Genomic DNA, 12,413 nt, shown 5'->3' with positions numbered 1-12,413 from the left:
ACTCACCGCTGGCCCACAGACTCTCAGGCAAGCCCCCACCTCGCCTCCTGCCCTGCGGACCCACTCGGTAGTCTCCCTGCGGGGACGGCCGCCCGCTTTCTGGAATGAGACGCGTGTCCAGGTCACAGCAAGCCGTGCGTAGTGTGAGTGACAGCGGGGCGGGAGGAGAGGAAGAGCTGAAGTTAAGTGTCACCAGTTCAGCAGCTCTGTGCCTTTTACCCATGAGCCCTAACTCTTCTCTCTGCCTGAACCTGAGCAGCGTTTTCATGGAACAGCGGGTTATCGAGGGGATCAAGAAGCCAAGCAAAGCGGGGGTTTCTGGAAGCACGATCCAAACACTGGAGAGAGCTGGGTCCTAAACCGCAGCCTGCCTTCCAGCCTCTAAGAGCATTTTTCTTAGGCTGTCTCCTGGTAGGATGAGAACTTCCTCTTCTTTAGAAATCCCAGCGTCTTCCTTCTCTGAAACAACACTGTGTGCGTCACAGGGCCTGTGTCACCTCGGCAGCACCCACCCCTCCTGTGAGGTCCAGCTCCCCTCTCCTGCTCAGGCAGACCTTCTCGGAAAGTAGCTCAGGCTGGCCTTTGAAGTCAGCAGTGTGAGGCCCAAGGGCTCCAGAAGCTCTAAGAGTCAGGGGGAAGCTTGGTGGGGTGGGGCTGGAAGTAGTGAGCAAGGACCGAGGGCTGCCTTGGTCCGGTGATGGGCGCTGTCTTGTCTCTGGATCCTTCATCACCACACCTCTCAACAAACGTTCACCCCAAAAGAAACCAATGACACGACTAGTAAGACGACTGAAGACACACCAGACAGCAGACTGTTGGCCTGTGGTCACTCTGCCAGGAGAAGCAGGAGTGTCTGTCCTGGGCCCCTCGGCGTGTCTCCGCGCCCCCTGCTGTGCCGGTGCAGGTTCGAGCACCGCGCACATACCTCTCCCCATGGGCCGGCGCCCGAGGAAGCCCTCTGTGGCCTGCCGTGTCCTGTCCTGGGGGAGCCTGGGAGCTGCTTGAGTGCTGGGTGGCAGTGCTCACCTGTGCTCTGCACTTCTAAGTCTGTACTGTCCCCACATCGCGTTGGCTCCTTCAGCAGAGGCCGTGCAGAACATGATCCTGCCTGAGACGGGGCGTCCGCGGCTCCAGACAAGCGGGGCTGGTCCAGACCCCACTCGTGGAGTCAGCCCGGGAGTGAGCGCGTGTGCCATGGCCAAGCTTGGCACCTGGCAGAAGTGGGCAGAGGGCGTCTCTTCCCTGTAGAGGCGGCTTTCAGGGTCCACACAGCAGGACGTGGAGCTGGCGACGTGGCTGAGTCCCCCAACGAAGAGACTCCCAGGGAGGAGTTTTGGCACCTTCTGGGAGAGCCTGCAGGTCGGGCACAGGCTCTCTGTCGGCCTTTGGGCCTGGTCTGCGCCCCACTTCCCGCAGGCCTGCGCTTCACGGGAGAAGGAAACTGTGCCACAGGCTGGCGGCCTAGTGGGACGCAGGCCATGTTCCAGACCTGGGAGGGCCTGTCCAGGACGGTTCTCCCGTGTGGGTGAGCAGTTGGGAAAGGCCGTGCTGCCCAGAAGCAGCGAGAGCCAAGATCCCTGAGGTCGTCCTTTGGTTTGAGTGGCTGTGAGCCCAGTCCCCGCCCAAAGATCCTGAGCTAACTCACTCGCACCCATACCAGCAGCCAGTGATGCTTCCACGGCTGGAAAGTGGGGGGCAGGAAGGACATCCCCCTCCCTGCTGTCACCTGAGGTTCCCCATAGAGCGTGTGGTCGTGCGCCCAGGGTCACATGGTGAGAAGATGTCAGAGCAGAAGCTGCAGCCCAGGCCCCCGCCATCAGACATCACACAGCTGTGGGGACCAGGAGCCATTCGGGTCCATGTCCCTCCAGCACTTGTCACCTTCTGGCCCTGCCGGCACTGAGGGTGTAACCGGGAGGAAGATAGTGGCCCAGTCACAGATGAGGGAATTTTAGGGAAGCCTCTCACAACAGCGTATTTTTATAAGTGGGTGTAGGTGTGTGTGGTGTGTGTGCATCTGTGTGTGGGGGGGTGGGGGGCTGGGGTCCATCCCTCGGGCTGTGGTGCTGTCCCCCGGCTCCTAAGCCACCTGGGGCGTGGGGCTGTCATGCATGTGACATGTCCACACGCAGTGTCCCTGGGGCCCCCAGAGGTCGTCCACCCTTGGTTTCTCCTCTTCCTTCTTGTCTGTTCTTGGGGATTTGTAGTTAAAACCTGAAAAGAGAAAGAAGTAAATACATTCAAATCAATTGAGTTTTTATTTGTAAAAACAGTGTGGATTAGAGGGTGAAGGTTGTACACGATTGGTAGTGAATGTAAAGCAGATGTAGTCACCGTTGTTTGCAGTGACTGCAGGTCATGCGTCACCGTCCAGACCTGTGAAACCCCTTCTGAGACCTCAGGTTGCCTCCTTGTTTCTCGTTTTTGACCGACCTCCAGGGAACTCGGATGGGACCCCGCCCCGCCCTCTTCCCCTCACTGCGCTCTGGGCAGGGCGGGGCTGCAGCTGAGGGGCCATCGTGGAGTGGACGTCAAGACCAGGAAGGTCACACAGGCACCCAGTCTCTCCCAGGGCACGAGGGCAGTTTGATTTTGGGACGGGGAGCTGTTTTTGATCACCTTACGTTGCTGAGTCCAGTCTGAAAAGACGCCCCGAGAGGCTCGGGTCTCGTGGGCCCAGGACGCGGGAGTGCGCCGCTCAGGGCCTTCAGCTGCTTTCCTTAAACGTCTCCAGCCGTGAGGTTGCAACTGGATTTGAGTTCATTTATAAGTGGAATGATGAGTCCAGTCCCTTGCTAACACTGATTTTTTGTCTGTCTGTTTGTCCGTCTGTCTCCTTTCTCCAGCATGAGAGGCTCTCTAGGTAAGAACCCCCCCCCCCACCGCGTGCATGCTCGTGCTCGGGCAGTGCATGTCCGCCCGCACTCAGCGTCACGGAGCCTGGCCCGTCCCACTGCCCCTCTTGTCCCGCAGCCGCCACCACACTCAGGCTGCACGTCTCCCACCGAAGGTGTGCAGTGCTGTGCACTCAGCTCCCACCCCCAGGTCCCCCTCCTCGAGCTCTGGACCAGGCACTGCGCTCTCAGTGAGACGCTGTCCTCACCTCCAGTCGGCACCCAGGCCACTGGGGAGAAGGTAATGTCGTAAGTGCCAGGAAGGGGTCCAGGCAGGTCCTCAGAGCAGACAAGAGGCGGGGCCTGACCTGCTGGTGCCAGAGCACTTCACGGCAGAGGTGGGCGTGTCACGTAACAGCGGACCAACCTGTTCCCGGCGGTGACTCCCTGTTCCCAGCGGTGACTCCCCGTTTCTGGCGGTGACTCCCCGTTCCCAGCCGTGACTCCCCGTTCCTGGCAGTGCGCAGTATTAACTGGCTGAAAGAACGGCAGCTGCTGAAGTTAAAGGAGCGTGTCCGAGTTGGGGGAAGGATCGTCCGATTTTTCACCTAATGCTCTAGGCGCAGACCTCGCCTTCCTGAAGGATAGGATTGTAGAGACTGCGGGGCCGGAACGTTGACTCCCCGCCTTCTGCGGCCCTTGAGGCAGAAGCTGGCGAGATGGGAGGTGTAGTTACGGGACAGCAGAGCAGAGGACAGACGGTCTCAGCACTAATCGGATGTAAATTCGCAGACGTGCGTGCTTTCTTCCTTTGCTCACCCTCTTGCCAGGCACCAGCTGAGGTGAAATACAGTTTCCATCTAACCCAGCAGAAAATCCATTTTGCAAAATTGGTGGAGGGGGTGCTTTGGTATAGTTAATTTTTTGTGGACTGTTATGTTACAGTGGCCATTTATGAAGGGAAATGTCCCTATAGACGTCAAAATATGCAGTAAAACTGTAGTGGTTAAAACAGTGAGAACAGAGATTATTGGAACACAGTAGAAAGCCCGAGAAGTCATGTGTGAGTTTCCAGCTCCAGGGAAGGAACCCTTCAATCATTGATCATTGGGACCATCAGCTGGACTGGAAAATAGATCCTTCTCTCAAACCACACTAGAAAAAAAACCAAAATCAAAACTAAACCAAAAAAACCCCACCAAATTTCAGCTGGATTGCACTTCTTAAGAAGAAAGATTTCACTCCCAAAATAGAAGACAACATAAACTTTACATAGGAAAACCCACCCCAAGCATGTTACCAGAAAGGTAAAAATTGTGTATTCTAATTATATAAAGTTTAAAATCTCTGCTAGTGAAAGACACCATACACAGAGACAAAAAGTAAAGTGGAGGGGAGATTTTCACAGCCCACGGTGGTTTTAAAAGCCCTGCTATATATGGGACGCTCCCGCAGTGTGAGGAGAAGCGCGGCAAAGGCTGAGCACGCAGCTCAGAAGCTGAGATGAGCAGCCGGGACGCGGAGCCTCCATGAGGACTTTGGAATGTTGGGATTAACAGCATCTAGATACTCCTGTTGGGTGGGAGAGGATCAGGCCTCTCTAGGGGGCGGTACGTATCAGCATTTGAAGTACCTTTACCCCTTGACAGAACGGTTCCACGTCCAAGATTTTATCCTGGGAAAATAGCTGAGCAAATACACTCAGATTAGTAGACAAGTCTTCTCATTGTAGCGTTATTTATAGTAGCTAGAAATTCAAAACAGTACGTGCCCATCGACGGAGGGCCAAGCTCCCACAAGCCACCCAGTGCGAGGGTGCGCTGCCACTCCAACAAGGCAAGCCTGCCTTTCCCTCCTCGGTGAGAAGCCTCAGTCTCGATGAGCAGGTGGGCGAGGAGGCGGAGCTAGACAGCGAGTGTGTGGTCTGACTTTATTTGTGGAAGCACGTGTTTCACCCTTCAGTGTTTAGCGCCCTAGTGGGTACTTCTGGGCAGGACATGGGATGCCTTCACCTTCTGTTTTGGACACTTTGTTACTAGTCTATGAACTTGTCAGCAAGCACGTGTTGCTTTTGTAATCAAAAGTCCATGAAGATATTTCTATTTACAATTTTTTTTTTAAAAAAAAAAGGACAAGAAGTAAAGGATGTTTTGAAAAACATTGTAGGACTTGGTGTCTCAGTAAGAAAACTGTGGCCCTTGGTGTCCTTAGGGACTTTGTCCCCTACCCCGTGTCATCCTAATTGTCCCCCCACTTCCAGTGCTCAGTCCGCCCCCCACCCTGGCTGCAACTCCCACTGGCCAAAGCTTGCAGCTGCGACTCTTCAGACCGCCCCAGTTCGGGACGTAGGGCTCTCAGGGCTGGTTTGTACATGGCAGTTTCATGGGCCATGTGTTAGTCTGGAAAGAGAGACACGCCTGGGTGTGTAAATGTAAAGCGAGGACCAGGATGGCAGTTGTCCACTTAAACAGGAAGCCGGCTAAGGGCCCTCCCACCGAAGACCAGACGGTCCTGGGAAGAAAACCGCCAGCCGCCCCACGAGCTCGGTGCCCCGGGATGTGACAGCCTGCCGCAGGCGGGGCAGCCCCGCCGTGGAGCCTGGGCGCCCTCGCTTGCCTTCCTCCTCCTCGGCCTCCTCTCGGACTCCACCTGGGTTCGGACTCACTGGCAGTTCACGGGAGTCACTTTCTGAGAGCCACTGAGATCCATGAACCTTGTGCTGTTAAAAGCACTCCTGAGGGGAGCTCTTCAACCCTGAACTCACTGGGAAAGCTCTAAGATTTAGGTCAGCACAAGGGTCCACCACTGATTTTTCAAGGAAGGCCCACTCTTAGCAAGTGCCAGCCTCCTCCTCTGAGCATGTGCCTGAGCTGCCAGGTGAGGCCGGGAGCCTGTTTCTGCCAGGGTGTAGGAGAGGCACGAACTCCCTGAGCACCTCCTCCCTCCCTCTCCGTTCTCAAAGCCGATTTTTACCTCTGACATGTCTCCCACAGGTTGGAATCAGGAGGTAGTAACCCCGCGGCCAGCGACTCTTACGGTGACCGGGCATCCGCACGAGCGCGCCGGGAGGCCCGGGAGGCCCGTCTCGCCACCCTGACCAGCCGCGTGGAGGAGGACGGCCACAGGGACTACAGGAAGGTCAGGCCCGCAGCGTCCGCGATCTCGGGTGGCACCACGTGCACCGCTAGGCCTTTCCCTGGCGTAGGAAAGCGAGCAGAGCTCTGATGAGGCGGGAGGGGCTCCGGGACAGACGCCCCACCTCTTGACAGAAGCACGGAGACCCTTCGTCTGTTTTCAGCGCAGCGAAAATGGGCCCAGAGGCAGACACCTAAGAGGTGTCGGGGAAGGAGGGGTTAGGTGCGGGGAGGAAGGGGAAGTAAAAGGGATGCTGTTTGAGTCCCAGAGAATCGCTAGGTAGACTCATGCTTTTAACAAACACGAGCTTTTAAGGAGGCCCTGTGAACATGGGTCAGGTGCTCCTGGAGGCGTGACCGCGGCCATCTGGAGTGGAGGCCGTTCTCTTTGGCTCTCGCGGGAATGGCGACTCAGAAACCTTCCTCTCCATGTGCTTGGAGTGCCGGGAGAAGCTGTTCTGTTAAGAAAATGTTTGTTTTGTTCATGTTTTGTTAAGCAGAACTTGACTAAAATCAATACGCATGCAGGGAGGCTCTGAAAAGCAGATCCCTTCTGTGTGGGAGCCCCATTTCCAGCAGTGCACGCGCTCTCCCTCCAGGAGGGAGGGGCCGACCCCCGAGGTTCGCAGTGAAGCCTGGCTCCTTTTACCTGGGATTCACTGAGTTCAGGGAGTGGGTTCCACTCGCCAGACCACTCCGTCTGCCCTCGTGGTGGCCGGGGGTAGCAAGCCCCGGGCCCTGGTGGGATGATGGCTAGGGGTCCAATTCTGGGAGCCCACCCGGCAGGTGACCGGTCCCCTCCTTCCCCCAGCTCTACGAGGGCGCCCTGACCGAAAACCAGAAGTTGAAGGCGAAACTTCAGGAGGCCCAGCTGGAGCTCGCGGATGTGAGATGCAAGCTTGAGAAGGTGGCCCAGGTGAGGAGGGCAGGACGCGGACGGGGCACTCTGGACCAAGGAGGGGTGGGCAGGGGCGGATCAAGACCGGCCCTCCTCAGGGTCTGATGCAGAGTTGGAAGCAGAGGTCCAGGGCCATTCCTGGCGGCCTGAGTGCTAATGTCAGGCGTCGAGGACAACCTGCGTGCTTCTTAGTGAGGAGGACACACCTGTCCTCGCCAAGCCTACTGAGCTCCTCCACGCATCACCCCTTGGGGGCCGGGGCGTGGTGGGAGGGGGGATAAGCAGACCAGAGCCCTCAAGGAGAGGCCGTGAGTCACAGCAGACCCAGGGTGGAGGTGCTGTGGGGACGTAGAGTTCTGTCCTGAGGCATGTGTGACCTCCCCAGGCGCCCCGTCTTTGAGCCTAAGAGGAAGGAACGCCGGTGGCAGAAGACCAGACAGACCACTCTTCTTGCCACCAGGCCTGACTTCAGTAGATGACACCTGGGGGCAACAAGCTTGAGGACAGTGGGACAGCCCTTCCCTGAGGGCCTGGGGACCGAGTAGATGTGGCTTTGCCCGGAAGGCAACAGGGGAAGACAGGCGGCTGTTGTGCTGCCTGAGGCTTCGGTGACTGCTGGGGGCGTTGAGGGTAAAAACCAGCCTTTTTTTTTTTTTTGTGAGGGGAATAATTAGGTTTACTTATTGATCATTAGAGGAGGTGCTGGGCATGGGACCCAGGGCCTCAGCGTGCTGAGGCCCTACTCTACCACTGAGGTACATCCTCCCCCGATATCAGCCTTTCAGTCAGTGGGGAAGAACGCTGACTTTCTATTCAGCTGCTTGGCCGGGTGTCGGAATAAACTTGGTTTTGCCAAATACAAGTTAACTGAAGCGCAGAAGTGCTGGTGCTGCGGCCAAGTCTGCAGTTTACCAAAAATGGAGTTGCTCGGGGGTGGGGGGAGGAGCCTGTCAGTGCACGGAGACAAGCACCACACGGACACAGTGTCACCGTGAAGGGTCTCCCGAACCCTGAGGGTCAGGGTTCCACAGGAGCAGATCAGAACTGGCTCTGTGTACGGGAGCTGACGCGAGGGGAGTCATCGCAGCTCCGTGCTCTCGGGCTGGGGACATAGCAAGTCCCGCATCCGCTGTGCCCTCTCCTCTCCCTCCTGCTTCGCGGGGGCTTCTGTGCAAGGGCAGACGGCCGTGACCTTGAGGACAGAAGGCGAAAGCCCGGAACAGGAGCCTGGCGTCCTGTGTGGGGCGTCCAGCGCCAGCACGGCTTCTGCCTCTGTTACACGTGTCTGGGCTGCTCCTGGGCGTGAGAGCAGCCCCTCTGCTGGCATCACATGTCCCTCGACCGGAGGGACACTGGGCCGGAGGAACCTGGAGCTTCCACTCCCCGGAGGGGTCGCTCCCTGAAGCCGCTCTGCTGTTTGGCTGTGGAGGCCGAACCTCTACAGCCTCTCTGCAAAGTCCGTCCTAGAAATCGAGGAAGATCTGAAACAGAGTCCCAGCCTTTCATGCTAACAAAGCCTTTTTTTCTCTGGAAGCCCAGTGTGGGAAACAGTAGGCATAGAAACGTTCTGTTCAAAGCCATTCGGGTCCTGTGAGCAGACCCCTGGGAGGCTCTGGCAGCTCCTCCTGAAAGTCGCAGCCTCCGCCCCCAAGCAGAGGCAGCAGCACGGGGAGATCCCCTTGGGCCCCCGCCTGTCACAGGAGACAAGGCACTTTGGTCTCTGGGCTGCAAGGCAGCGGCAGGAGAGGCAGTGAGGGCGGTGGGAGAGGATAGTCGGCCTCGAAGGGTGCACATGTGCACATATGTGTGCCTGTACTTGCCAGTGTGTTCACTGCTGCTGCCTCCCCGTCCCGGGGAGGGGTGGGTTCTGTGAAGGTCAAAGGGCAGTAACATTAGACTTAGCGGCCCATCGGGGCCTGCGTGCTGGGGCCCTGCTACCCCGACGCCTGCCTCTGGACGTCCAATGGGGAGGCTGGGCTGGACGGGCCGCCTGGCCTGAGACACCCTGAGTAACAACTGTCCTCCTCCGTTTGCACCAGCAAAAACAGGAGAAGACCTCAGACCGGACATCGGTGCTGGAGACAGAGAAGCGGGTATGCCGGCACCCCGCCCCGGCCCTGCCCTCCCTGAGGACTGGGACTCGCCCCTCCTGCCAGTGGAGAAAGCTCCTCTGCGGAGGCGGGTCCTCCACGTCCCCTCCCAGCTCGGCTGCACATTCTTTCTGCCTGACTCCGGACGGCAGTTTGCTTGCTGGCCTTTGGCCTCCTCTGAGCTCAGGGCTCCTTCCATGGTCCAGCCCGGGCAGGCAGGGTCCTGGGAAGGCCACCTGCATCGCCTGCGGAAGCAGGCTGCGCACACTCACCCACCCCCAGTGTTTGGTCCCTGTGAACAGAGGGAGGGTTCAGCAGGACCACTGAGTTAGATCTTAGGACTTGAAGCCTGGGAGGCTGGAGTCTTATGCTTACTCTGGGGGCGGGGGGGGGGGGGGGCTCTGGTTCAACCACTGGCCCCTTGCCCACACTCAGAATCTCCCTCTGGAGGCTGACACTTCTGTGTGGAGAAAACTCAGATTTAATGATAAGCCCACTTTGACTTGACCCCAGGGGTGCAGTGAGTTCCCATCTCTCTTGTTGTCTGTTTAATTTGGAAAACAGCCAAGTTGTGTGTTTTGTTCCCGTCTGTTGGGTTCCGGCTAAGGCAGGACCCTTGCAGGAAAGAGGTGGACTGGGGGAGTGTTTGTTCCTTTGTCGGCAGGGATGTCTGCCTCCCCAGCAGGAGAGAAGCAGCTCCCTAGGAGTTCGGAGGGCATCGTGGAAGACAGTGTTAACACAGACCACGAGGCCCTGGCCACTGGCAGTCATTTGAAAGTCCATGGAAAGCTCAGCTTCCCGCAAGGACTCGGAGCGCCCTAGTCTGACCCCGTTTGCTTGTTGGGCGACTCGCGTCCACGTGAATCTTGGGAGTCGTCTGGTAGGAGGTTTAGGCGACATGGCTCTCACCTGGGAAGCAGCCCCCATGGCAGGTGTCAGGATGGGCGGTGCTTCATCCTGGGCGAGGTTAGCCCATGGCATCGGGACCAGCATTCGGGCTCCTTTCCGAATCCATTGGATGTTCAACGATCATGTTGTTTCCAACAGGAGAGGCGAGCCTTGGAGCGGAAGATGTCAGAGATGGAAGAGGAGATGAAGGTAGGGTGGGGCTTCCTCTCTGTGCAGGGCGGGCGCTCGGCTCCCAGGTACTCAGCTTACCTCAGGCCCCGGCCCCCACTGCCTCTCTGGGAACAGTCGAGGCCTATGGTGTAGGGGCGTCCTCCGGTGAGCTAGAGACATACCTGGGCTGAACAGAAGGTTTTCTGAGCGAGGGCTTCACCCCCGAGGAGGGGCCAGACGAAAGGCTAGAGTAGGGGTTCCGGCTCCCTGCCCCACGTGAGGCACCTGGGAGCCCGAGAAAGGCCGGGCCCCCCAAGGCCTCCCTACCCCCGCCCTTTGCCACAGGGGACACAGTTGGAGTCACTGTGCGGTGGAGGAACGGTTTATTCACAGCCTGACTTCCTGCCCGGGTCCACGTCCCCCAAAACGCTCACTGTGACCTGCAGTGACCTGCACCTCCCTCAGCCCTTTGGGGGGGCAGTCACCCTGGGGCAGTTGGATCTCTGGGAGCCAGCACCTCTTCTGCCCTGAGGAGGGGAGCCGTGCCAGACCTGAGCTGTGGGCCCGCAGCGTGTGGGGTTGGCGCCTGGCACGCACTCAGCCTCTTGGCCATCTCCCCTCTCTTCATCTGTGGAATGCGGTTCCTCCCCAGGAACGCGGGGCCCAGGGCAGTGTGAGCGGAGCCCCAGATGCCCGCTGGAGCCAGGGTCCCTCAGGCGTTGTGGGAGAGCCAGCTGTTGTCCCCCTGGCCTGATGGGTCACGTCGACACCGGATCAGTGCTGGTAGCCCTGCTCCTCAGTGCTGCTCCAGAGTGAGCCTCGCCCTGTGTCCCACACGCACAGAGTCCCCAGCAGTGCCCGCCTGTGTCTCAGACAGTGACACTTGGTGTTTTTCGAGACCAGCAAGAAGCAGAAATAACTGATGGGTGTTCTCCTGAGATGACAGAAGCTGTCAGCTTCCCCGTCTTCTGGTTTTTCTCTCACCTCCCGCTCCAAAGTGCCTCCCACCCAGAGCTGAACAGCCAGTGATGGTGGGTCCACAGCTCGTGGTCAGGTGGATCTCCTTTGTGTTTGAAGCCCCTGAGTCACACCATCTGCTGGGCGGCTGTCGAGGTGCTCGTTAGGAGATGGCCTCTGCCCGTAAGTGAGGCCAGAGCTGGTGCCTTTCGCGGGTCCACAGGAACCCAGCTGGCTGTCCCTGCCAGTCTCAGGACTCTGCATTGTCCTGGGTCCTTCCTTCCTTCCTCCCCACTCCAGGTGGGCAGGCCTGGGCGCTGTGGGACGAGGCAGGTACACCGTCTTCAGCTGTGACAGCTTCCTGAGTGGGTCGTGGGCTCTCTCCTCCTTTGAGACCGAGTACATGGAGGCACTTGGCCCCCCAGCCCTGCGTCGAGTGCCAGCCCCTTTCAGATGCAGGTGGAACTCGTCTTGACTTTAGCCCCAGCCCAGTAGGCATGCCAATTGGAAACAGACTATTTTTCAGTTAAAAAGTCTGCCGGTTCAGTCAGCTGCCTTCACTCCCTGCTGCCAGGTGCAGGGCCACCTGGAGAAGCAGCACCTGCTGTCTCTGTGCCCGGGATGCGTTCGCTAGGTCAGAGCCTGTGCCAGGCCTACGCAGCGGACGGGGTGCATGCAGGCTGCCCACCAGCCGACTTTAGTGTGTGTTTGCATCTGGACCATTCTTGGGGGTGTTAGATACTCAGGCTCGCACGTCGTAGCATTGGCGAGCAGGCCCCAGGGAGGTTAGGGAGGTGCTTGGTTAGTTCTCAGGCTCTTCCGGACGGCATCTTCGTGTTCTTGGCAGCGGGCCAGCAGCAGCACAGATCACTGACCCGTCACACCTGGGGCCCAGTGGGCCTGTTCAGTTTATATGGATGCTCAGACCCAGAGCCCTCGGTAGGGGCGGTGGGCATCGACCTCCAGGGAACCTTGCGGGTATAGTAGGTGCTCAGGGACAGAGAGGGAGTCGCACCAGCTCTCCTGCCCCTGGCGAGTGAAGGCCAGGGGACATGGGCTCCGTGGGTTGACATGGCTTGTGCCTGTCGGCTTTACTTGGAGGTGAGTGTTGTGGGTCTCCCGAGAAGAAGCCACTCGGGTGCAGTTGCAGCAGGATTATATGCCGGCCTCTGACAGGTGTTGGGGGGCCCACGTCAGAGGCGAGCTCTTCTCCGTGCCCCTCCCCCTCCTCCCCACACCTCCTCTGGTCCCCTTCCCCAGGCCCCTTCAGGTGGGTCTTGGATTTTGTGTTTTACTTGCTCTGGAAGCAGCCCTGGCTGACCCCCCAGCTCCGCCTTGTTCTCAGTCCTGCCCCCTGCCCCACTGCTGGTAACCTCCGCCCTCCTCCCCTCCGTCTGCTGTGTGCACACAGTGGGCCGAGCCATTCTCACAGTTTAGTGTC

General features: G+C 58.6%; 1 protein-coding gene across 14 annotated transcripts in view; it reads left to right on the top strand.

The window, feature by feature from the left end:
- The window catches only part of PPP1R12B (protein phosphatase 1 regulatory subunit 12B), a 135,396-nt gene that overhangs the window by 102,895 nt on the left and 20,088 nt on the right, over positions 1 to 12,413 (top strand). For 13 of the 14 annotated variants that reach the window (XM_074351467.1, XM_074351466.1, XM_074351468.1 and 10 more), the window contains 5 exons: positions 2,847 to 2,863; positions 5,828 to 5,972; positions 6,780 to 6,884; positions 8,906 to 8,959; positions 10,004 to 10,054. In XM_074351467.1, the coding sequence (XP_074207568.1) occupies positions 2,847 to 2,863; positions 5,828 to 5,972; positions 6,780 to 6,884; positions 8,906 to 8,959; positions 10,004 to 10,054 (372 nt within the window). Of the gene's footprint in view, positions 1 to 2,846; positions 2,864 to 5,827; positions 5,973 to 6,779; positions 6,885 to 8,905; positions 8,960 to 10,003; positions 10,055 to 12,413 lie in introns of those variants that run through there. The other variant, XR_012501744.1, reaches the window with a different exon arrangement.

Source organism: Camelus bactrianus, chromosome 23 (assembly GCF_048773025.1).
Source record: "Camelus bactrianus isolate YW-2024 breed Bactrian camel chromosome 23, ASM4877302v1, whole genome shotgun sequence".
In the NCBI taxonomy this organism is placed as follows: Eukaryota; Metazoa; Chordata; class Mammalia; order Artiodactyla; family Camelidae; genus Camelus; species Camelus bactrianus.
The sequence above is the reverse complement of the archived record's forward strand: the minus strand, read 5'-3'. Positions and strand labels throughout refer to the sequence as shown.